General features: G+C 43.4%; 2 protein-coding genes across 2 annotated transcripts; one reads left to right on the top strand and one right to left on the bottom strand.

The window, feature by feature from the left end:
* Positions 1–329: 329 nt before the first annotated feature.
* On the bottom strand, positions 330–1,317 carry LOC139825193 (uncharacterized). The gene has a single exon (XM_071797730.1). It carries the CDS (start codon positions 1,131–1,133, stop codon positions 330–332), a length of 804 nt encoding a protein of 267 aa, XP_071653831.1. The 5' UTR covers positions 1,134–1,317.
* Positions 1,318–11,555: 10,238 nt separating this feature from the next.
* On the top strand, positions 11,556–15,540 carry LOC139825192 (uncharacterized). Its single transcript, XM_071797728.1, has 8 exons — positions 11,556–11,606; positions 11,667–11,906; positions 12,105–12,697; positions 12,783–13,012; positions 13,173–13,452; positions 13,552–14,805; positions 14,865–15,080; positions 15,501–15,540. Exons 1-8 carry the CDS (start codon positions 11,556–11,558, stop codon positions 15,538–15,540), a joined length of 2,904 nt encoding a protein of 967 aa, XP_071653829.1.
* The last annotated feature ends 2,956 nt before the right edge of the window (positions 15,541–18,496 follow it).

The following is an 18,496-nucleotide window of genomic DNA, read 5'->3' as shown; positions in this document are numbered from 1 at the left end:
CTTGTAGCCATTTTCCGTAATTCTGGCCACCGAGAGCAGATTATTTCTCACATCCGGTACGCACTTCACATCGCACAGTTCTACGCGCTTTACGACACCCCTTACGCTCACGTCAACCACGACATTTCCGGCACCAACGGTCTGCATGTCCCGATCATTCTTTCCCGCTGTCTGCACGGCACCATCACAGTCACTGTCTATAAACGAAAAACGATCCCTCTTTCCGCACATGTGTGCCGTCGCGCCTTTGTCCAGGCACCACTCATTGTCTTTTAACTGGCTGAGCATCACTGTCGACGCTTCCATGGCATCTTCGCACGCAGCCTGACTCACGGTCTTATTGTCAGACCTTTTTTTTTCCAACAGTCAGATGCGCGATGGCCGGTTTTTCTACACTTGAAGCACTTGCCCTCAAAACTTTGTACGCCTCGCTCTTCCTCGCTGCACGCGCCTCGCTTTTCCTGTACCTTGCGTTGCCCAAATGGTTTCCTGCTCGTTATTTTATGAGTGTCGCTTTTTCCAGCGGTCAATAATGCACTGCTTCCACGATCTTTTTCTCGATCGCTTCCCACTCGCCTAGCTTCTTCTTCAATCAATTTTGCCTTTAAGAAATTGATATCCGGTATTTCATCTCTGGATTCTATCGCTACTCGAAAGTTTTCAAAATCCTGTGGCAGGGAGCTAAGGAGCATAATTGAGAGTAACTCAGACGGCACTTTTATTCCAGCCTCGTCTAATTGGTCGGCTGTCCGCATAAAATCGCTGACGTATTGAGACATCGATTTTTCTGGATCTTTCTTCATCTGGTATAGCTGACGATAAAGAACCGCCTTTCTCACAGGTCCTCTGGAGTTGAACGCTCTTTCCAATTCGCTCCAAGCCTCTGAAGCTGTAACGGCCTTTCTGATATGCCCGAGTTCGCTGCTAGACACGCCGAACACGATCAGTGCGAGCGCTTTTTCATCTTCGATTGTCCATGTTACTAACTTCGCCTCTTCCACGGGTTTCACAACACTTCCACTTACGTGTCCCCATAGACCGTTATACACGAGAACACTTCGCATTTGGAGTCTCCACGTTTCATAATTGTCCGCGGTCAATTTCTCGATGTGTTGCGTGCCGGTCGAATGCATGGCGAGAAGGGCGTTAGCCACGTGTTCACGAGAACTCGAACTCGAGGCGAATAAACCGACTGCACAGGCCGCAATTCGCTATATATCACTTAAATCACCAACCTGGGCCCATAACCTGTTTAGCCAGAAACGATTTATTGCACAGTACGTTAATATAATATAAGTACATATAAGCGATAGCGTAAACGAGGCGCGTTACAAGACAGGCAGACAAGCACATCCAACGGCTTGCGAGATCAGCCGGGAAGAACGCGGGCGCTTCGTGATACCTGTTTACCAAAGCGGAACTACTTTCCCCGGAGATACCCGAACGCACACGGCGATCACACATGAGCATACTCATTCCAACACACAAAAAGTAAATAAATGCAGTAAATAATGCAATAAATAATTTTTTTTTAAGTTTTTATATAAATTTAGCAAATTTGTAAATTCAATAAATAAAAAAAAACAACAATTTTGAAAATTATTTTTACACTAAAAATGTGTTGACGCGATAGTCTGAGCAAATGTATAGATATTATTAACTTCTAACTCTGAAAATTAAAACTTTTTAGAAAATAAGGAAAATATTACGATCAGTATAGTTTAATTAACAAAAATTGTATTCTTAATACATCTCCATGTTTTAAGGGTTCAGAAAGAGGATTTGTAATCAATGGGTTCAGTAGTTTTTAAATAATTTAAGAATAAAATAAAGAAAACATTTTTATTTCTTTAATAAGTCAAAAGCGTGATTTCTCGAGATAAGTATTAGTCTTTGCTTCGCTCAAATAAGACAGATATAAACAATTTGCTGACACTTTGAAATAATATGTACAATTTAAAATTTTTTATAATTAAACAAAATTTAAATTATAGACATTTTTGTTCGTGTTCAAAAAACGCAAAAAATTATGAATACAAAAAATCTTGTTGATTTTAATGTTGAACATTTATATATGATGAATAATAATGGTCTGCATGATTTGATTTACACGTTCTTGGGATATTTTTGCCTGAAAATAACAATAAAAATGAATTAATGAAAATTGAATATTATTAATAAATAATATTGTTACGCTCGCTCGCCCGTGCCGAGACGTCGTTTTCGTGGGCTGAAATTGGCTTCGCTCCGCAGAAGTTTCAAGCCGAAGCGCGTCCCTTGACAACGGGGACGCATAGAATTATTGATTTAATTACCGCCTGTCAGATTGATCTGGTGACTCGAATCGTTCGGTCCGGTTTCCCAGAACTTTCTTGTATTCCGTTCTGAGTTTAAATAAACCCGAGTTTTTGTATAACGAGAGTGGTTATTTCTGCGATCCCGAAAGTACGCGGACGCGTTCGTGAGTGCGCGCGACACGAATAGCGAACGGAGCGTAACACTTTTTGGGGGCTCGTCCGGGATCGCGCGTGTGAGTGTGTGTGCCATGACGACGCTAGTTGCGACGAGAAAGAGACGCCTGGTGGACTCTTCGGAGCCTGCGACAGAGTCGGCAGCTTCAGAGACGGCAGCTCTCCAAGCCGTGCTACAGGAGATGCGGCAAATGCGCGAGGAGCAGGCGCAACGTGATGAGGAACTCGCCGCAATGCTTCGCCGGCACGATGAGGAGCTCCAATTTTTACGGGGAGACCGGTTGCCTTCTCAGGAAACACAGCTAAGTCCTTCCAATATTAGAGCGAATCGCGGTCCGGAAGTAGAAGCCGTTGGTGTAAGAAATGGCGCGCGCAGTGAAATCGGATATAAACTTAAACCTGACACGTTTGACGGTGTGGTTCCGTTGCGAGAGTTTTTCTCGCAATTTAATTTAATCGCACGCGCGAATCAATGGGACGATGCGATCAAAACCGTAGCTTTAGCATCGTGCTTAAGGGGAAAAGCGCGTTCTGTTCTTGAATCGGTAGAAAATTTAGAGAATTTGGGTTACGAAGAACTAAAGTCCAAATTAGAACTACGTTTCGGTGAGGGGCAACTTTCGCAAAATTATTATACTCAGTTTACGAACAGAAGGCAAAGATTCGGGGAAGATTTAGCTACTTTCGGTCACGAATTGGAAAGGCTCTCTCGATTAGCTTATCCTGAGTGTCCCTACGCGGTTCGAGACAAGATCGCGTGCGCTCAATTTGTTTCTTCCCTTTCGGACGGATTTGTTAGAAGGACTCTTCAGCTAGAAGGGATTACCTCGCTGAAGTTGGCCATAGAGAGGGCAAAGGCACGTCAAAATTATACAGGGAGGAAATTTTGAAAGAAGGAGGGATTTTGAGAAGCGATTTGAGAAGGGGAAGGATAGGGGCGTGAAGAGTAATGAAAAGGGGGACGGAGATGAAAAAGTCGAAGAAAGAGGAAAGAAAGGTTATGGTTATGAGCGGAGGGATTGGAATAGAACAAAAGAGTGTTGGAATTGTGGAAAGGAGGGACTTTTCCGGTTTGAGTGTCCTGAGAACAAGGGAAACTCGGTTTAGTTGCTCTCGGCGGGGGAAGAACAACTGAAGTGGGCATTACCCCGAGTGTTAATTGTTCTCAAACTTTTTCTGTTAATCGAATAAAGTCAAGTTCAAATTATTTTAGTTATAAGGGGATGTTGGATGGTAACGAGTGTTGTTTCAAGATAGATACGGGTTCGGATGTTTTGATTCTTAGTAGAAGAGAATGGTTAGAGAGGGCAAGCACATCATTCAGATTAAGGACAATTCTCTTAGATATCCCACTGGAGAGGTAGTTCCCATCGAATTTAAGGTCATGGCAAAAGTTCTCTTGGGAAAATATTTCGTGGAAATTCCTATGTATGTAATAGACATGGATGATGATTGTTTATTAGGTGTAGATTTCTTAAGGAAGATAAATTTAGAAAATGTTTTTGAATTTGCTTTCATTTCTTCGGAATCCGATAAAGAAAAGGTTTTGAGTTGTTCTCGAATTCAAGTTTCTTCCGAAAGAGCTCCATTCTTGAAAGAACTCTATACTAATAATTCTTCAAATTTAAATAAGGCTCAGAAAGAAATTTTTACGGATTTCTTAGAGGAGTATCAGGATGTATTTTCCGAGGAGATTGTTGCTGGTAATTGTGGAGTCGTCGAACATGTCATCAATTTAGAAGATTCTTCTCCCATTAAGCAGGTTCCTCGTCGAATTCCCTTACGAATGCGAGGGGAAGTAGAAAAGATTATTGAGGAAATGAGAAAGCAAGGGGTCATAGAAGAGTCGCAAAGTCCGTGGGTTTCTCCTGCTGTTTTGGTAAGAAAAAAAGATGGAACGTTGAGATTTTGCGTCGATTATAGAATGGTAAATGCAATAACTAAAAAAGATTCGTTTCCCTTGCCTAGAATAGATGACATTTTCGATCAGCTTTCGGGAAACTTTTGGTTTTGCACTCTGGATCTTAAAAGTGGTTATTGGCAGGTAAAGATTCGTCCTGAGGATAGGGAAAAGACTGCCTTTTCTATTGGACGTGGATTATGGCAATTCACTGTAATGCCTTTTGGGCTGTGTAACGCTCCTGCTACCTTTGAGCGTTTAATGGAAAAAGTATTGCGAGGATTATTATATAAAATTTGTTTGGTTTATTTGGACGATGTAATAATTTTAGGTAAAAATTTTAATGAAATGCTAGAGAATTTAAAGAACGTGCTCTCACGGTTACGTTCTGTTAATCTTAAAGTAAACCCTAAAAAGTGTATTCTCTTTGCAAAGGAAGTAAAATATTTGGGACATATAGTCTCTTCAGGAGGTGTTACTACAGATCCGGAAAAGATCTCTGCTGTGAAGGATTGGCCGATTCCACATAACAAGAAGCAGCTTCGAAGTTTCCTAGGGTTTTGCTCATATTATCGGAAATTTGTAAAAGGATTTTCTTCTTTAGCCAAACCTTTATATGCTCTAACAGAAAATCAGGTTAAATTTTCTTGGGACGAGAAGTGTCAAAGTGCATTTTTAGAGTTGAAACGAGTGTTTCTTCTTCTCCAATGTTATCCTTCCCGAGTGAGGAGGGAGAATTTATTTTGGACACTGACGCTTCGAATATTGGAATTGGCGCAGTCCTTTCACAAAAGCAAGAGGGAGTAGAAAAAGTCATTGCTTATTTCAGTCGTGTACTTAGTAAGTCTGAGAGGAATTATTGCGTTACTCGTCGAGAACTCTTGGCGATAGTCGATTCTATTAAATTTTTCCGGCATTATCTTCTAGGGCGGAAGTTCTTGATCCGTACGGATCATGTTTCTCTTAGGTGGTTGATGTCCTTTAAAGACTTAGAAGGGCAATTGGCGCGTTGGCTGGAAAGACTCCAGCAATATGAGTTCGAGATTATTCATCGCAAAGGTTTAATTCACAAGAATGCCGATGGGCTTTCTAGACGACAATGTGAATCATTTGGTTGCGAATATTGTGTCAAAGTGGAGAGAAGGCAGATTGAAGAATCAAGAAAATCAGTCGCTCGTATTATTCTCATAGGAGAAACTCTTCAAGATTGGCGCAAGGAGCAATTAGAGGACGTTAGCATTGCTTTTATTTACCGCGGGAAGGAAACGGGAATACGTCCGTCTCGTTTTGAAATACCTGCTGGAAATGTCTCCGCCCGAATATATTGGTCTTATTGGGATGCTTTGAGTTTAAAGGATGGGGTTCTTTATAAGAGATGGGAAGCACCGAATCTTAAGTCAAGTATTTTTCAGCTTATTGTTCCTCGAAACCGTGTTAACCAGATTCTAGAAGAAGCGCATGATTCTTTTTCTGGAGGACACTTTGGAGTCAATAAAACTCTTGAAAAAATCCGAAAGCGATTTTATTGGGCTACCTGTAAACAAGATGTGGAGGAATGGTGCAAAACTTGCAAAGTTTGTGTGTCAAAAAAAGGCCCTTTGGGGAAGGGAAAGTCTCCATTACAAATTTATAATGTTGGGGCCCCATTCGAAAGATTACAAATGGACATACTTGGCCCTCTTCCTATTACTACTTCCGGAAATAGATATCTCCTCGTCATTGTTGACTGTTTCACCAAATGGGTAGAAGTTTTTCCTCTCAAGAATATTAGGGCAAGTACAGTGGCAGAAGTCTTCGTTAATCAAGTCATTTCTAGACACGGGGTCCCTTTAGAAGTCCATACGGATCAGGGGAAGAATTTTGAGTCCAAACTTTTCGCGGAATTGATGAATCTCCTTGGAATTCGGAAAACGAGAACAACTGCTCTACATCCGCAATCGGATGGACAAGTCGAGCGGCAACATCAGACTATTGTTAATTATTTGGCGAAGTATATTTCTGAAAATCAGAAAGATTGGGATCGCTGGGTCCCTATGTTTTTATTAGCTTACAGATCTTCTAAACACGAGACTACTGGAGTAACTCCCGCCGAGCTGTGTTTTGCCCGAGATCTTAGGTTGCCGTTAGATCTGCTTTTAGGAAGTCCTCCGAGGGGAGGATCTCAGTCAGTTGAAGGTTTTATTGGGAATTTGAAAGAGAAGTTGGACAAGATCCATTCCAACGTTAGGAAATGTATGGATATAAAGTCTTCACGAGCAAAGTCTTGGTATGATCGAAAGGCCAGGCAAACTCTTTTTCAAGAAGGGGAGAAAGTTTGGTTTTATAATCCTCGTAGGATGAAAGGTAGAGCCCCTAAATTGCAGAGCAATTGGGAAGGACCTTTCTTAATAGTGAAAAAGTTGAATGATGTGGTCTATTGTATTCAAAGATCTGTGAGACATAAGAAGAAAATTGTGCATGCGGATAGGTTGGCTTCTTTTTCCGAAAGACATTAGAGTTTGATAGGGATATTATGGACTAGGTTGGGTGTAATAATTTGCGGGGAAGGTTAATTACGGTAGAAATTAAGATTGTTGTGTTGCATTGTTTACTGCGCGTGTTATTTTGTTCTTAGATATTTACGGAAGCCGAAGCGGTCGCAACTCCTCACCGAGTTGGACATCTTGGGAGCTGGCTTGTTGCCGAACCTAATTACCGGCGAAGGATAAGACTGCCTCTCTCACGGTTGTTTGATCCGTGGTTTTTCCGTGAGACATAGGGCAAATGCCGAGGCAGGGACTTGGGGAGTCTTTCGAGACGTTGGGTCCACGGTAAGCTTCCCCCCCTTGTCCGAAGATTTAGAAGAGGAGCAGCGACATCTCCGACGACTTCGGGAGCTGAGAGGAAGAGGCCTGTGTTGGGAGGCGAGATCTCCTGCGAGGGAATTGATGAGGGGTCGCCCTGGAGTCGGCAGGGGGGAGAGAGTATCTTCTTCCGGAAAATGTCGATTGGGGACTCGCTCCATGAGGAAGAGGACATGATCCTGGACTCGAGAAGAGGACGGTGCCCGGTAACCTGTGGCAGCAGCCCAGGGTAGGGCAGGAAGCCGTGAAGAGGACATGATCCTGGACTTCCAGAGTACGGTTGGGACCGAGAAGAGGACGGTGCCCGGTAACCTGTGGCAGCAGCCCAGGGTAGGGCAGGGGGCCGTCCCGGTACCCTGGAATACAGAAAAGTTCGCCCAGTCAGGAAACTGCCCCTCCGGATTGTCGGGACGACAATCTGAAGAGGGGGGGCAGTGTTACGCCCGCTCGCCCGTGCCGAGACGTCGTTTTCGTGGGCTGAAATTGGCTTCGCTCCGCAGAAGTTTCAAGCCGAAGCGCGTCCCTTGACAACGGGGACGCATAGAATTATTGATTTAATTACCGCCTGTCAGATTGATCTGGTGACTCGAATCGTTCGGTCCGGTTTCCCAGAACTTTCTTGTATTCCGTTCTGAGTTTAAATAAACCCGAGTTTTTGTATAACGAGAGTGGTTATTTCTGCGATCCCGAAAGTACGCGGACGCGTTCGTGAGTGCGCGCGACACGAATAGCGAACGGAGCGTAACAATATTAATAATAAATGAAACATGCAGGTTTAAGTTTGAAGTTTGTTCTTCAATATACTCTTCTAAAATGAAATCGAAGTAATATCATTTACTTGCCAATTTTTTTATGATTATTATTCGAATAGTATAAATAATTACCTAAAATAGTTGTAAGTGAAGATAAAGGAAGGGTTAGCTGGTCAAAACGATTGGGAACTGCTGTTGGGTTTAATTTTTTTCCCAATTTTTTGTGCATTTTCCCACATTTCATCCGAAAAATGTTTCTAGAATAAGAAATATAAGTTAAATATAAGTAAACTCAAATCACAAAAAACTTGAATACTTACTTCACATAATGTTGAATACTTTTTAGGAGATCAGTTATCACGCGCCACATTTTTTATCCATTTTGCTTTTCGGTTCGGAGAGGTAGGGAAATGGCACATTTTGAAGCCTTTTTTACTTGAATTGCCACAATTAACTGCTTCGCAATATCGCATTTTCTAAATAATTTATATTTATCAATTAGCTAATTTGATGATTTATAGTTGAGGTTATGTATTCTCATTTCAGTGTTAAGAGGATCCTGCAGTGACTGGCGAACTTCCTCGATGTCAATAATGTCAACCTTTTTAATTTTCGGGTCGCTCGCAATATCTCTGTTACTTTTTAATTTCGTTTTCCCTATATCTGTCTTGGTCTAACGAAATGACATCTGTCCTTTTTTCGATTGCTCGCCATCTTACGCAAGATCCGGCAACTACTGTTGCTGCTCTTCTTGTCATTCTGCATCCGTATTTGCATTACTAAAATAATTATTAGATGGATCTTTTTTTGTACGCATTGAATCTTACTTCTACTTACACGATATTATTCCTACATGTTTTCCCAAGGGTGGATGATAAACATTATGTATGTATAAACTGTAGAATTTTTGTTTTAAGCAAATATTGTCGTCAGGTGACAGCTGTGTATGTGCCCCAATAAGTAATATTTTTAATTTTTTGGTGCTTTTGATATAAAATCGCGTTTTCCACCCTAGATTTTTGTGCGGACTTTAATTCTAGATCAAAAACTTGCAATTCTGTAAAGCCAATTAAGGTGGTCCTTTCGCAGACCCAGCTAGTCAAGTAACAGTCCGTCATGAGGTAATTGAAAACAGACATATTGACAAACATTACACAACATCCCAATAATTATAATAATATAATATGATTTTACACGCACGATTTAATCGTATTTAATTATTTACTAATTAAAAAAATATCACAATAGTAGTGCGGTTGGACTCGATTTAGGTTAGGTCAGGCAATGACAGTAAGCAATATGCGATTGGACCACTACTTATTTAACCTCATATATCAGAGCAAAACATTCGGCAAGCCATTATTTTCAAGGTATGTACGAAATCCGGAAACTTCAGGGAATATTTTAAGACATGAATAATGTATTCATCTGATCGCTAAGTACATGTATTATTCGTTGAAAACCTCGGACGTGGCGATTTGCATTATTCTATCTTTCTCGTTCATTAGATGTAAACAAGGATAGAATGACAATGGCACGCTCCGCGAACGCACATTTAGAATGACTTATTTCTTGTAAAGTGTCGGTAACCTCACTTGATTTTTCGTACACATGCCCCTTATTACTGTATATTTAACATATATCAAATTTAGGTACCTATCTAATACTTGTTCTCACGAAAGGACCACCTTAAAAGATCCATCGATTAACGATAATGTCGGTAAATCGTGGGCTGCAGGATCCCCTTAAATGATAATATAAAATCACATTCAATTGTAATAAAAATAGATGGTATTTATATAGAATAGCTACTGCACCTCAAAAATTAATAAAAATAGGCTCATTCGACGCATTTTGGCACGAAATGAAAGAATCTGCAGAAAAATGCGGCGGTCTGCCCTGCGAAGCAAGATATTTAGCGTTAAAGTTGACGATTCTTAGGTTAAAAATCCAGTCATACCGACGTGATGTAGCGATCATGAACATGCCCCACGGCCACACGCGCATGCCTCCGTGGTCGCACGCGCATGCAAAAGTGTGCGAATTTTAAACGTATGCATACTTATAATGCATAAATATGGTAATTGTTTAGATGGGGGGGATCACCTTGGATGATCTTGATATTTTAGTATGTTGTCAAGGTCACCCTCCTCAGTGACCTTCAGAAGGTTTCAGCCCGCGCTCGTTATTCGTTAAAAAGTTATTAATAAAAAAAGTTTGAAAAATATAGCAGCTATTTTGAGTATTGGAAGGCGTAAATAACTAATTATACGTGTGTGTGCCCTGCTTTAACAAAAATCACACCTTCTATAAAGCAAAGCAACACACGTGTGTGTGTGCCCTGCTTTAACGAAAATCACAACTCTTATAAAGCAGGGCATACACACGTGTGTATGTGCCCTGTTTTAACAAAAATCACAACTTCTATAAAGCAGGACATACACACGTGTGTGTGTGTGTGCCCTGCTTTAACAAAAATCACAACTTCTATAAAGCAGGACATATGTACACACATGTAGGAACGTGGAATCCACGTTTCTTTCATGTGGACCAGCAACGTAGAATTCACGTAGACAATCGAGTGGATCATCCGCAGTAGTGTATATAGGCCGATTCAGGCCCGGGGGCTCCGAGGGGGGGGGGGGGGGGGGGGGTATCGGATTTTGCGAGGGGTGGTGAGGGGGGGGGGGGAGGAGCGGGGTATCAGGTTACACAAGGATATCGGGTTACACAAGGGTATCGGGTTACACAAGGGTATCGGGTTACACAAGGGTATCAGATTTCGCGGGTAGAGGGGGGGGAGGGGGTTGACCTTGACATACCACCGGGATGACTCACCGGGATGATTCACCGGGATGAAAAATGACGTCATCGGGACGATGATCGACCCGATAACGCATCGAACCTGTCCAAACATGTTCGTCGTAAGCAACATATTTCTAGGAAAAGGGGGGTGTTATCGCGTAGACTAAACAATCGATTATCTCGTAGACTAAACAATCGAACCTGTCGGGACACGTTCGTTGTTCTCAAAATTAAGTGGATTTAGAGATTCTAAGGCACTTTCTATACATCGCGTTATACGTCATACGTTTAGGTGAGCTGATTCGTATTGAACGCATCGCTAGCGTATATTGCATTCGACGCTTCCCTGGGATCCGTCACGTTGGACGCGATATCGGAGAACTGCTCTATCTACGCAGTACGTAAAAAACAAAGGAAGAAATGACATCGGGACGATGATCGACCCGATAACGCATCGAACCTGTCGGGACACGTTCGTCGTAAGCAAATGTTTTCTAGGAAAAGGGGGTGTTATCGCGTAGACTAAACAATTTCGCGCTATTTTTTACGACGCAGTACGCGAGACAAAGGAAAAGATTTTTCAAAAAATCAGTTGGAGCGAGAGAGAGAGCAAAGGGTATATAACGAGGGATGAAGCGCATCGAGCCGCATTAGTGAGATTTTAGAGCGATACATCGGTCAAAGAGTATCGAGATTTTTTGTGTGGTTAAACACGTTATCACGTTATCATGTGCAAGTGCTGTGAAGTGATATAATAAAAGAACTGGTGCGAAAGTGATCAAACATGGATCAATTCGAGCAAACCGAACGCGATCTATTGGAGCTGTCCGACCAAGTAGCTACCGTGGGTGAATTTTTCACATGAGCGCTGCAATGCGCGGAATTCGTCGAGCAGCTCAAGACACGCTGTAGTGCCAAACGTCAGCGGCTCTCCAACAATCCAACGATCGGGCAGAGGCAATCGTTGGTTGCCCGAATAGCGCGACTCGAGGGTGTGAAGTCGCGATTGGAAAGACAATTTATCCATAGCGGTGGTGATTATGCGAACGCCGGTACCAGTGGCAACACGCGCGCGGCAGAACTCGTATGGCGAGAAATCGACGCCGGGTTCGAAACGCGAATAATGACCGGTGCGGTAATTAATACAGACCATATAGAACCGCGACAGTTTTTGGAAGACGCCTGCAGCGTCGTGTGCAAGCGAGTGCGAGACATTATAAAAACACATAACTGTGTCAAAGTGAACACCGCGTTCAACGGGGAGTTTGTGGCGGGTGATAACCGTGCCAATAAGAGTATATGTACAAATAACATAGAACTCTGTGATACATAGCATTTGCGCGAGTGGTACGAGCTACATGTTATCGAGCCCACATTAGCGAAACTCGAGGAGTTCCAGGAACGCGACAGTGGTTGGGCGTTGACTCGAATCCTCAATTTGACGGTGAGCGTCAACAAGTACAATCCTTTGCGCGCGGGATATCACTTGGAATTGCCTAAAGATATTAAAGTGAAGCACGCGGTGATCAATGTGTTGTCTATGGACAATGCGTGTTTTGCGTGGGCCGTGACGGCTGCTTTGCATCCAGCCGAAAGACATCCAGAACGGGAATCTTCATACCCGCATTATTCAACGGTACTGAATATACAAGACATTGAGTTTCCAATGACGTTGAGGCAAATTAAACAGTTCGAACGACTCAACGATATATCCGTCAATGTCTATATCATCGAGGGACAGAAGACTTTAAACGTTCTTCCGATACGGCTTACCGACCGCACGATTGATAAAAAACATGTGAATCTGCTGTACATGCAGGACCCACGAGACGACAATGTTGGACATTTCGCATGGATTAAACATCTATCCCGCCTCGTGAGCTCACAAATTAATAAACATGGACATACAAAGTACTTTTGCGATCGGTAAGTACCTATACTTTTATTAATAATATATATCATTTTATATTTTTTTGTAAAAAAAATTAATAATATTTGTATTTTTTTACAGATGTCTTCACTACTTTAGTTCGAGCATGAAATTGGAAGCCCACACCGTGGAATGTCGAAAGGTAAACAAATGCGCAATCCGATTACCGAGCGAGGACAACAAGTGGCTCAGTTTCAAGAACCACAGCAGGAAAGAGCGACTTCCCTTCGTGGTGTACGCCGATCTGGAGTGCGTGCTGCAGAAGACAACCGGATACGGAACACGCGTCATACGCCTACCAACATCATCGGGTATGTAGTATAGCATACTACGTACAGTGTTCGTACGACGAAACGTTATCGACGTATCGATTTCGTCGCGATAACGACTGTGTCGCGTGGTTCGTCGAGGAACTCAACGGATTGGCGCATCGCGTAAAAAACATCTTGTCCGACATTGTATGCATGGTAGACCTAACGCGAGACGAGTGGGAGACATTTCACAGCGCGACGAAATGTCATATATGCGAACAACAGTTCACGCCTGATGATAGTAAAGTGCGCAATCATTGCCACCTGACCGGGCGGTACAGAGGTCCAGCACACTCGACGTGCAATCTGAATTATAAGGATTCTCACTTCATCCCAATAATATTTCACAATCTGTCGGGCTATGACGCGCACTTTATTATCAAGGAGATAGCTGCCGCGTTCGAAGGCAAGATCGATGTACTGCCTATAACAAAGGAAAAGTACATCTCATTTACTAAACACGTGAAAGACACCGCGGAAAAATCTGATTCGCGAAACGATATAATGTTAAGATTTATCGACTCATATAAATTTCTTAGCGCGAGTCTCGCAAAATTGGCATCCTTCCTAGATAATGATAAATTAAAAATTATACGTTCAAAATTTTCCACGTTATCCGACAACGATTTCGAATTATTGACGCGAAAAGGTGTCTTTCCATACGAATACGTGGACAGCGTCGAAAAGCTGGAGAATACGTGTTTACCGCCACGCGATTCATTTTACACTTCCTTGACCGGTGACACCGTATCCGAGAGCGATTACGCGCACGCCGCGAACGTATGGCAGCGATTCTCCGTTCGAACCTTGGGCGAATACAGCGATCTATACCTGAAAACCGATGTCTTGCTGTTGGCCGACGTGTTTGAAAATTTCCGCGACAGCTGCGTCGCGAGTTACGAACTTGATCCCGCGTACTACTACACTTTACCAGGCTTTACGTGGGACGCCATGTTGAAACATACGTGTATCAATTTTGAACTGCTGACCGACGTTGACATGGTCATGTTTGTCGAACATGGTATACGCGGCGGCCTGAGTCAATGTTCCGGCAGATACGCGAAGGCCAACAACAAGTATATGGAGTCGTACGATTCATCGAAATCGTCGTCGTACCTAATGTACTTCGATGTCAACAACTTGTACGGCTGGGCGATGTGTAAGCCACTGCCCTACGGGGAGTTTCGATGGGTCGAAGACGCGTCAAATTTCGACGTTAACGCGATCGCTTTGGATTCGCCTACAGGCTATATTCTCGAGGTCGATCTCGAGTATCCGCAGGATAAACATGACGCGCACGCTGACCTACCGTTCTGTCCGATGCGCGATAAACCGCCCGGCAAACGGCAGGACAAACTTCTCGCCACGCTGCACGATAAGGAGCGTTATGTTATTCATTATCGCAATCTGCAGCAGTGCATGCGTCATGGCCTTCGCATCACTAAAATACATCGCGTATTACAATTTGCTCAATCTGAGTGGCTCCGCTCTTACATCGAACTCAATACAAAATTCAGGACACAGGCAAAAAATGAGTTCGAAAAAACATTATATAAATTAATGAATAACGCTGTTTTTGGGAAAACAATGGAGAATGTACGAAACCACGTCGATGTAAAATTAGTGATGACGTGGAAGGATAGATACGGCGCGGAGGCAATGATCGCGCGACTGAATTTCCACAGCAGTAGCGTGTTTTCAGAAAATCTGGTAGCCATTGAACTGCGCAAACTCGAAGTGAAATTCGACAAACCGATCTATGTATCGGCATGTGCATCCTCGACTTGTCGAAGGTGTGCCTATACGAATTTCACCACGAATACATGTCTCCCCTGTATCGCGACTCGTGTAGAATCATGTATACCGACACGGACAGTTTGATTTATTATATCAAGTGCGACGACGCGTACGAGAACATGAAACATGATATAGCCCGGTTCGACACAAGTGACTACGCGGTAGATAACGCTTATGATATGCCTCTCGTCAATAAAAAAGTGCCGGGCCTGATGAAGGATGAAAACAACGGTGCGATCATGACCGAATTCGTTGGACTTAGGGCGAAAATGTACGCCTTGCGAGTCGATGGCAAAAAAGATTGTAAAAAAAGGTGTCAAAAGCAACGTCATCGCGCGCACCATCACATTCGACGACTACACGCGGTGTCTGAACGATGAGATCGAAATGACTCGACCACAGTCGTGCATAAGATCGAAAATGCACGAAGTGTACACTATTAGCGAGACGAAAATCGCTCTGAGTCCGTACGACGATAAGCGATATATCGTGCCGGATTCGACCGATACGTTGCCGTGGGGACATTACCGAATATAACGTAATGTATATAATGTAATATAATGTATGTATGTATGTACATATATATATTTATGTATGTAGTATAACATATAAATGTATGTATGTAGTATATGTAATATAATGTATGTATGCATATATGTATGTAGTGTGTGTTTTTTTTTTTTTTTTTTAGGGGTTGTGAAAGAAAATGCATTTACGCATTCCAGGCTTAGGTGTTTTGCCCGGATATGTCGGACTCGAACATTGACTGGTGACTTGTCAATGCTAATACCGACTAAAACTTCCCCTTAAACTCTGGCCTCTGATCCTCACGGAAACCGCCGTTAGGCATTACTTCGTGAGGGGAGGATCTAGCTACTGCCCTTCCCTCTGGTGGCTAAGATGACTTCATCGTTTCTTCTAGTTGCTTTCTTTAGCTCTCTTCCTCTCCGTTGAACGCAGCTCTATAAGGACTTCTGTGACGAAGGTGCTTGTGGCGTTCCAGGCAGCTTGAGTTGACAACATTGCATCTATCCATGTCTCTGGTTGGATTCTCTGATTCAAGATGTTCTCCAATTCATTACGCTGTGAATTGAAACGAGGACATACAAAGAAAACGTGCTCTGCATCTTCAGTAACTCCTGGGCAGGATGGGCACTTCGGAGAATTATCGTGCTTGAAGCGATGTAGATACTCTCGGAAACAGCCATGTCCTGACAACATCTGCGTAAGGTAGTAGTTGACCTCGCCATGCCTCTGGTTCAGCCAAACGTCAATTCTTGGTATCAGACGGTGTGTCCATCTTCCCTTCTCTGCGGCATCCCACTGGAGTTGCCATCGGCTTATGCTGTTCTGCCGTTCTTCTGTTCTAATCTCCTCAGCGCTTAGTGTGGTAGTTGACCTCTTTCGAGGCAGAGTTCCGGAAATGACACACACTGCTTCCTCTGATATTGTGCGGAAGGCGCTGGCTACTCTCAGAGCGCTCTGTCGATAAATTGGACCCTCTTTTCTTCATGTTTCCTGTATGTCTAGTGCGTCGGCCCAAATGGATATGCCATATGTGAGCACTGATGTGACTACAGATGATAGAAGTAGTCTTCTGCTCTGCTTTGGGCCTCCGACGTTGGGCATCAGTCGTGCGAGGCTAGCTCTCACTGCTGACGCTTTGGCACTGACGTGTTCAACCTGCTGCTTGAAATTAAGTCGGGCATCAATCATCACTCCCAAATATCGTCTAAATGGTTGTGATTCTATTTCGTGCTCTCCAACATTTAGCTTGATCGTTTCAATTTGCTTTCTGCTTGTGATCAGCACTGCTTCGGTTTTATGTTGAGCTAGTTGCAAGTTCACCGTATTCATCCACATGTTAATTCTTCTGAATGTGATGTCAAAAGCCAGGTTTATCTCTTCAAGGTGCTTCGCGACGATCACTACTGCTACATCATCAGCATATGCCACAAGTTTGACTTCTGTTGGCAAGGCTATTCTCAAGAGGCCATCGTACATGATGTTCCACAGTAAGGGACCCAAGACTGAGCCTTGTGGTACTCCTCCGGTGATTGCGTACTCTTCTGGGCCGTTTTTCGTGTCATATTTAAGGACCCTGTCCGTAAAGTAGCTCGCTACAATTTTACGGAGGTATTCTGGTACGTTCATTTCTTCAAGGGCTCGCATAATGCAGTCCCAGTTGGCAGAGTTGAAAGCATTCTTAATGTCTAGAGTGGCCACTAAGCAGTATTTCTTCTTTCCGCCCTTCCATTTTTTCCCTGCAATTGCATCCTTGGCCGTACTAACAACCAGGTTAATTGCATCTAGGGTTGATCTTCCTTTTCGGAAACCATACTGGTTGTCTGCTAGAAGTGGGTCGACTACTGCTTCTATCCTTTGGTGGATTATACGTTCGAATATCTTACCTGCCGTGTCCAGCATACAGAGTGGACGGTAAGATGATGGCTCATCCGGCGGCTTCCTTCCTTTAGGGAGCAGTACAAGTCTTTGCTGCTTCCACCTTTTAGGAAAGATTCCTTCTTTGAGACACGTATTGTAGGCCTCTAAGAATAATGCCGGCACTGCTTTGATAGATGTTTTTAAAGCAATATTTGGGATTCCATCCAATCCCGGCGCCTTATTATTCCCTACACGGTTACATGCCTCCATCAGCTCATCTTGCGTAACAGTTGGGATGTCTTCAGGATTAGTCTGCTCATGTCGATATGTGACTTCACATTGTCGAGGGAACAGCGTAGTTACGATCCTCTCTAGAAGCTGTGGACACGTAGGTGACGGCATTGGCTGGCTCTTCAGGTGGGTCATGACCACCTTGTACGGTCTGCCCCATGGATCCTTATCTACCTCTTCGACGAGCTCCTTCCAGCAGCGTTTTTTGCTATCTTTGATGGCTTTATTCAGTTCCAGGCGGGCCTTTTTGTACTCTGCCACCAGCTCTGCAGAGTTAGGTCGACGGAAGCCACGCTGTGATATTCTTCTTTTCCCGAGACACTCTGTACGAAGGGCGCTAATGTGATCGTTCCACCAGTGCACCGAGGGTCTTCGATTTATGCCACGTTTCCGGGGCATACAGGCGTCGCAAGCCTGGGTCACTCTCTTTATTAGTTCCTTCGTTTTCTTTTCTGCACTTCTTGCGACAAACTGGTCGCTGTCTAAAGCTGCTATCAAAACAGTTGGGTCAAAGGATTTTACCTTCCATCCAATTGCATTAAATCGTCTGTTTGCTCTTCTAGAGTTCTGACCAGTCGATATTTCCCACAGTATTGCGCTGTGGTCGCTGGCTGTATAGGTGTTCATCACTTCCCAAGAAAAGCTTCCTCTAGTTAGACTGCTGCTGACGAACGTAAGATCCACTATTGAGCTTGCCTCTCCTTTTGAATATGTTGGTGTCTCACCGGTGTTAAGGAGGACAACATCTAGTGTGGCCATTGCCTCGAGTAGTGCCTTTCCCCGTGGATTAGTGAACTTGCTACCCCAGTCTATCGCCCAGGAGTTGAAGTCACCGGCTATTGCTACGGGGTAATATTGTCTTGCATCCTCGATTAGTCGATCAAGGAAATCTGCGAATTGCTCAGTAGAGAGACTTGGCGGTGCATAGCAACTGTAGAAACGTATACCGTCTACCCATGCTGCTACAAATCCAGCTTCTCTATTATTTATTGCGTCCTGGAAAGGAGATTT

Source organism: Temnothorax longispinosus, chromosome 2 (assembly GCF_030848805.1).
Source record: "Temnothorax longispinosus isolate EJ_2023e chromosome 2, Tlon_JGU_v1, whole genome shotgun sequence".
NCBI classification, from domain to species: domain Eukaryota; kingdom Metazoa; phylum Arthropoda; class Insecta; order Hymenoptera; family Formicidae; genus Temnothorax; species Temnothorax longispinosus.
This window is presented reverse-complemented; position numbering and strand designations above follow the sequence as displayed.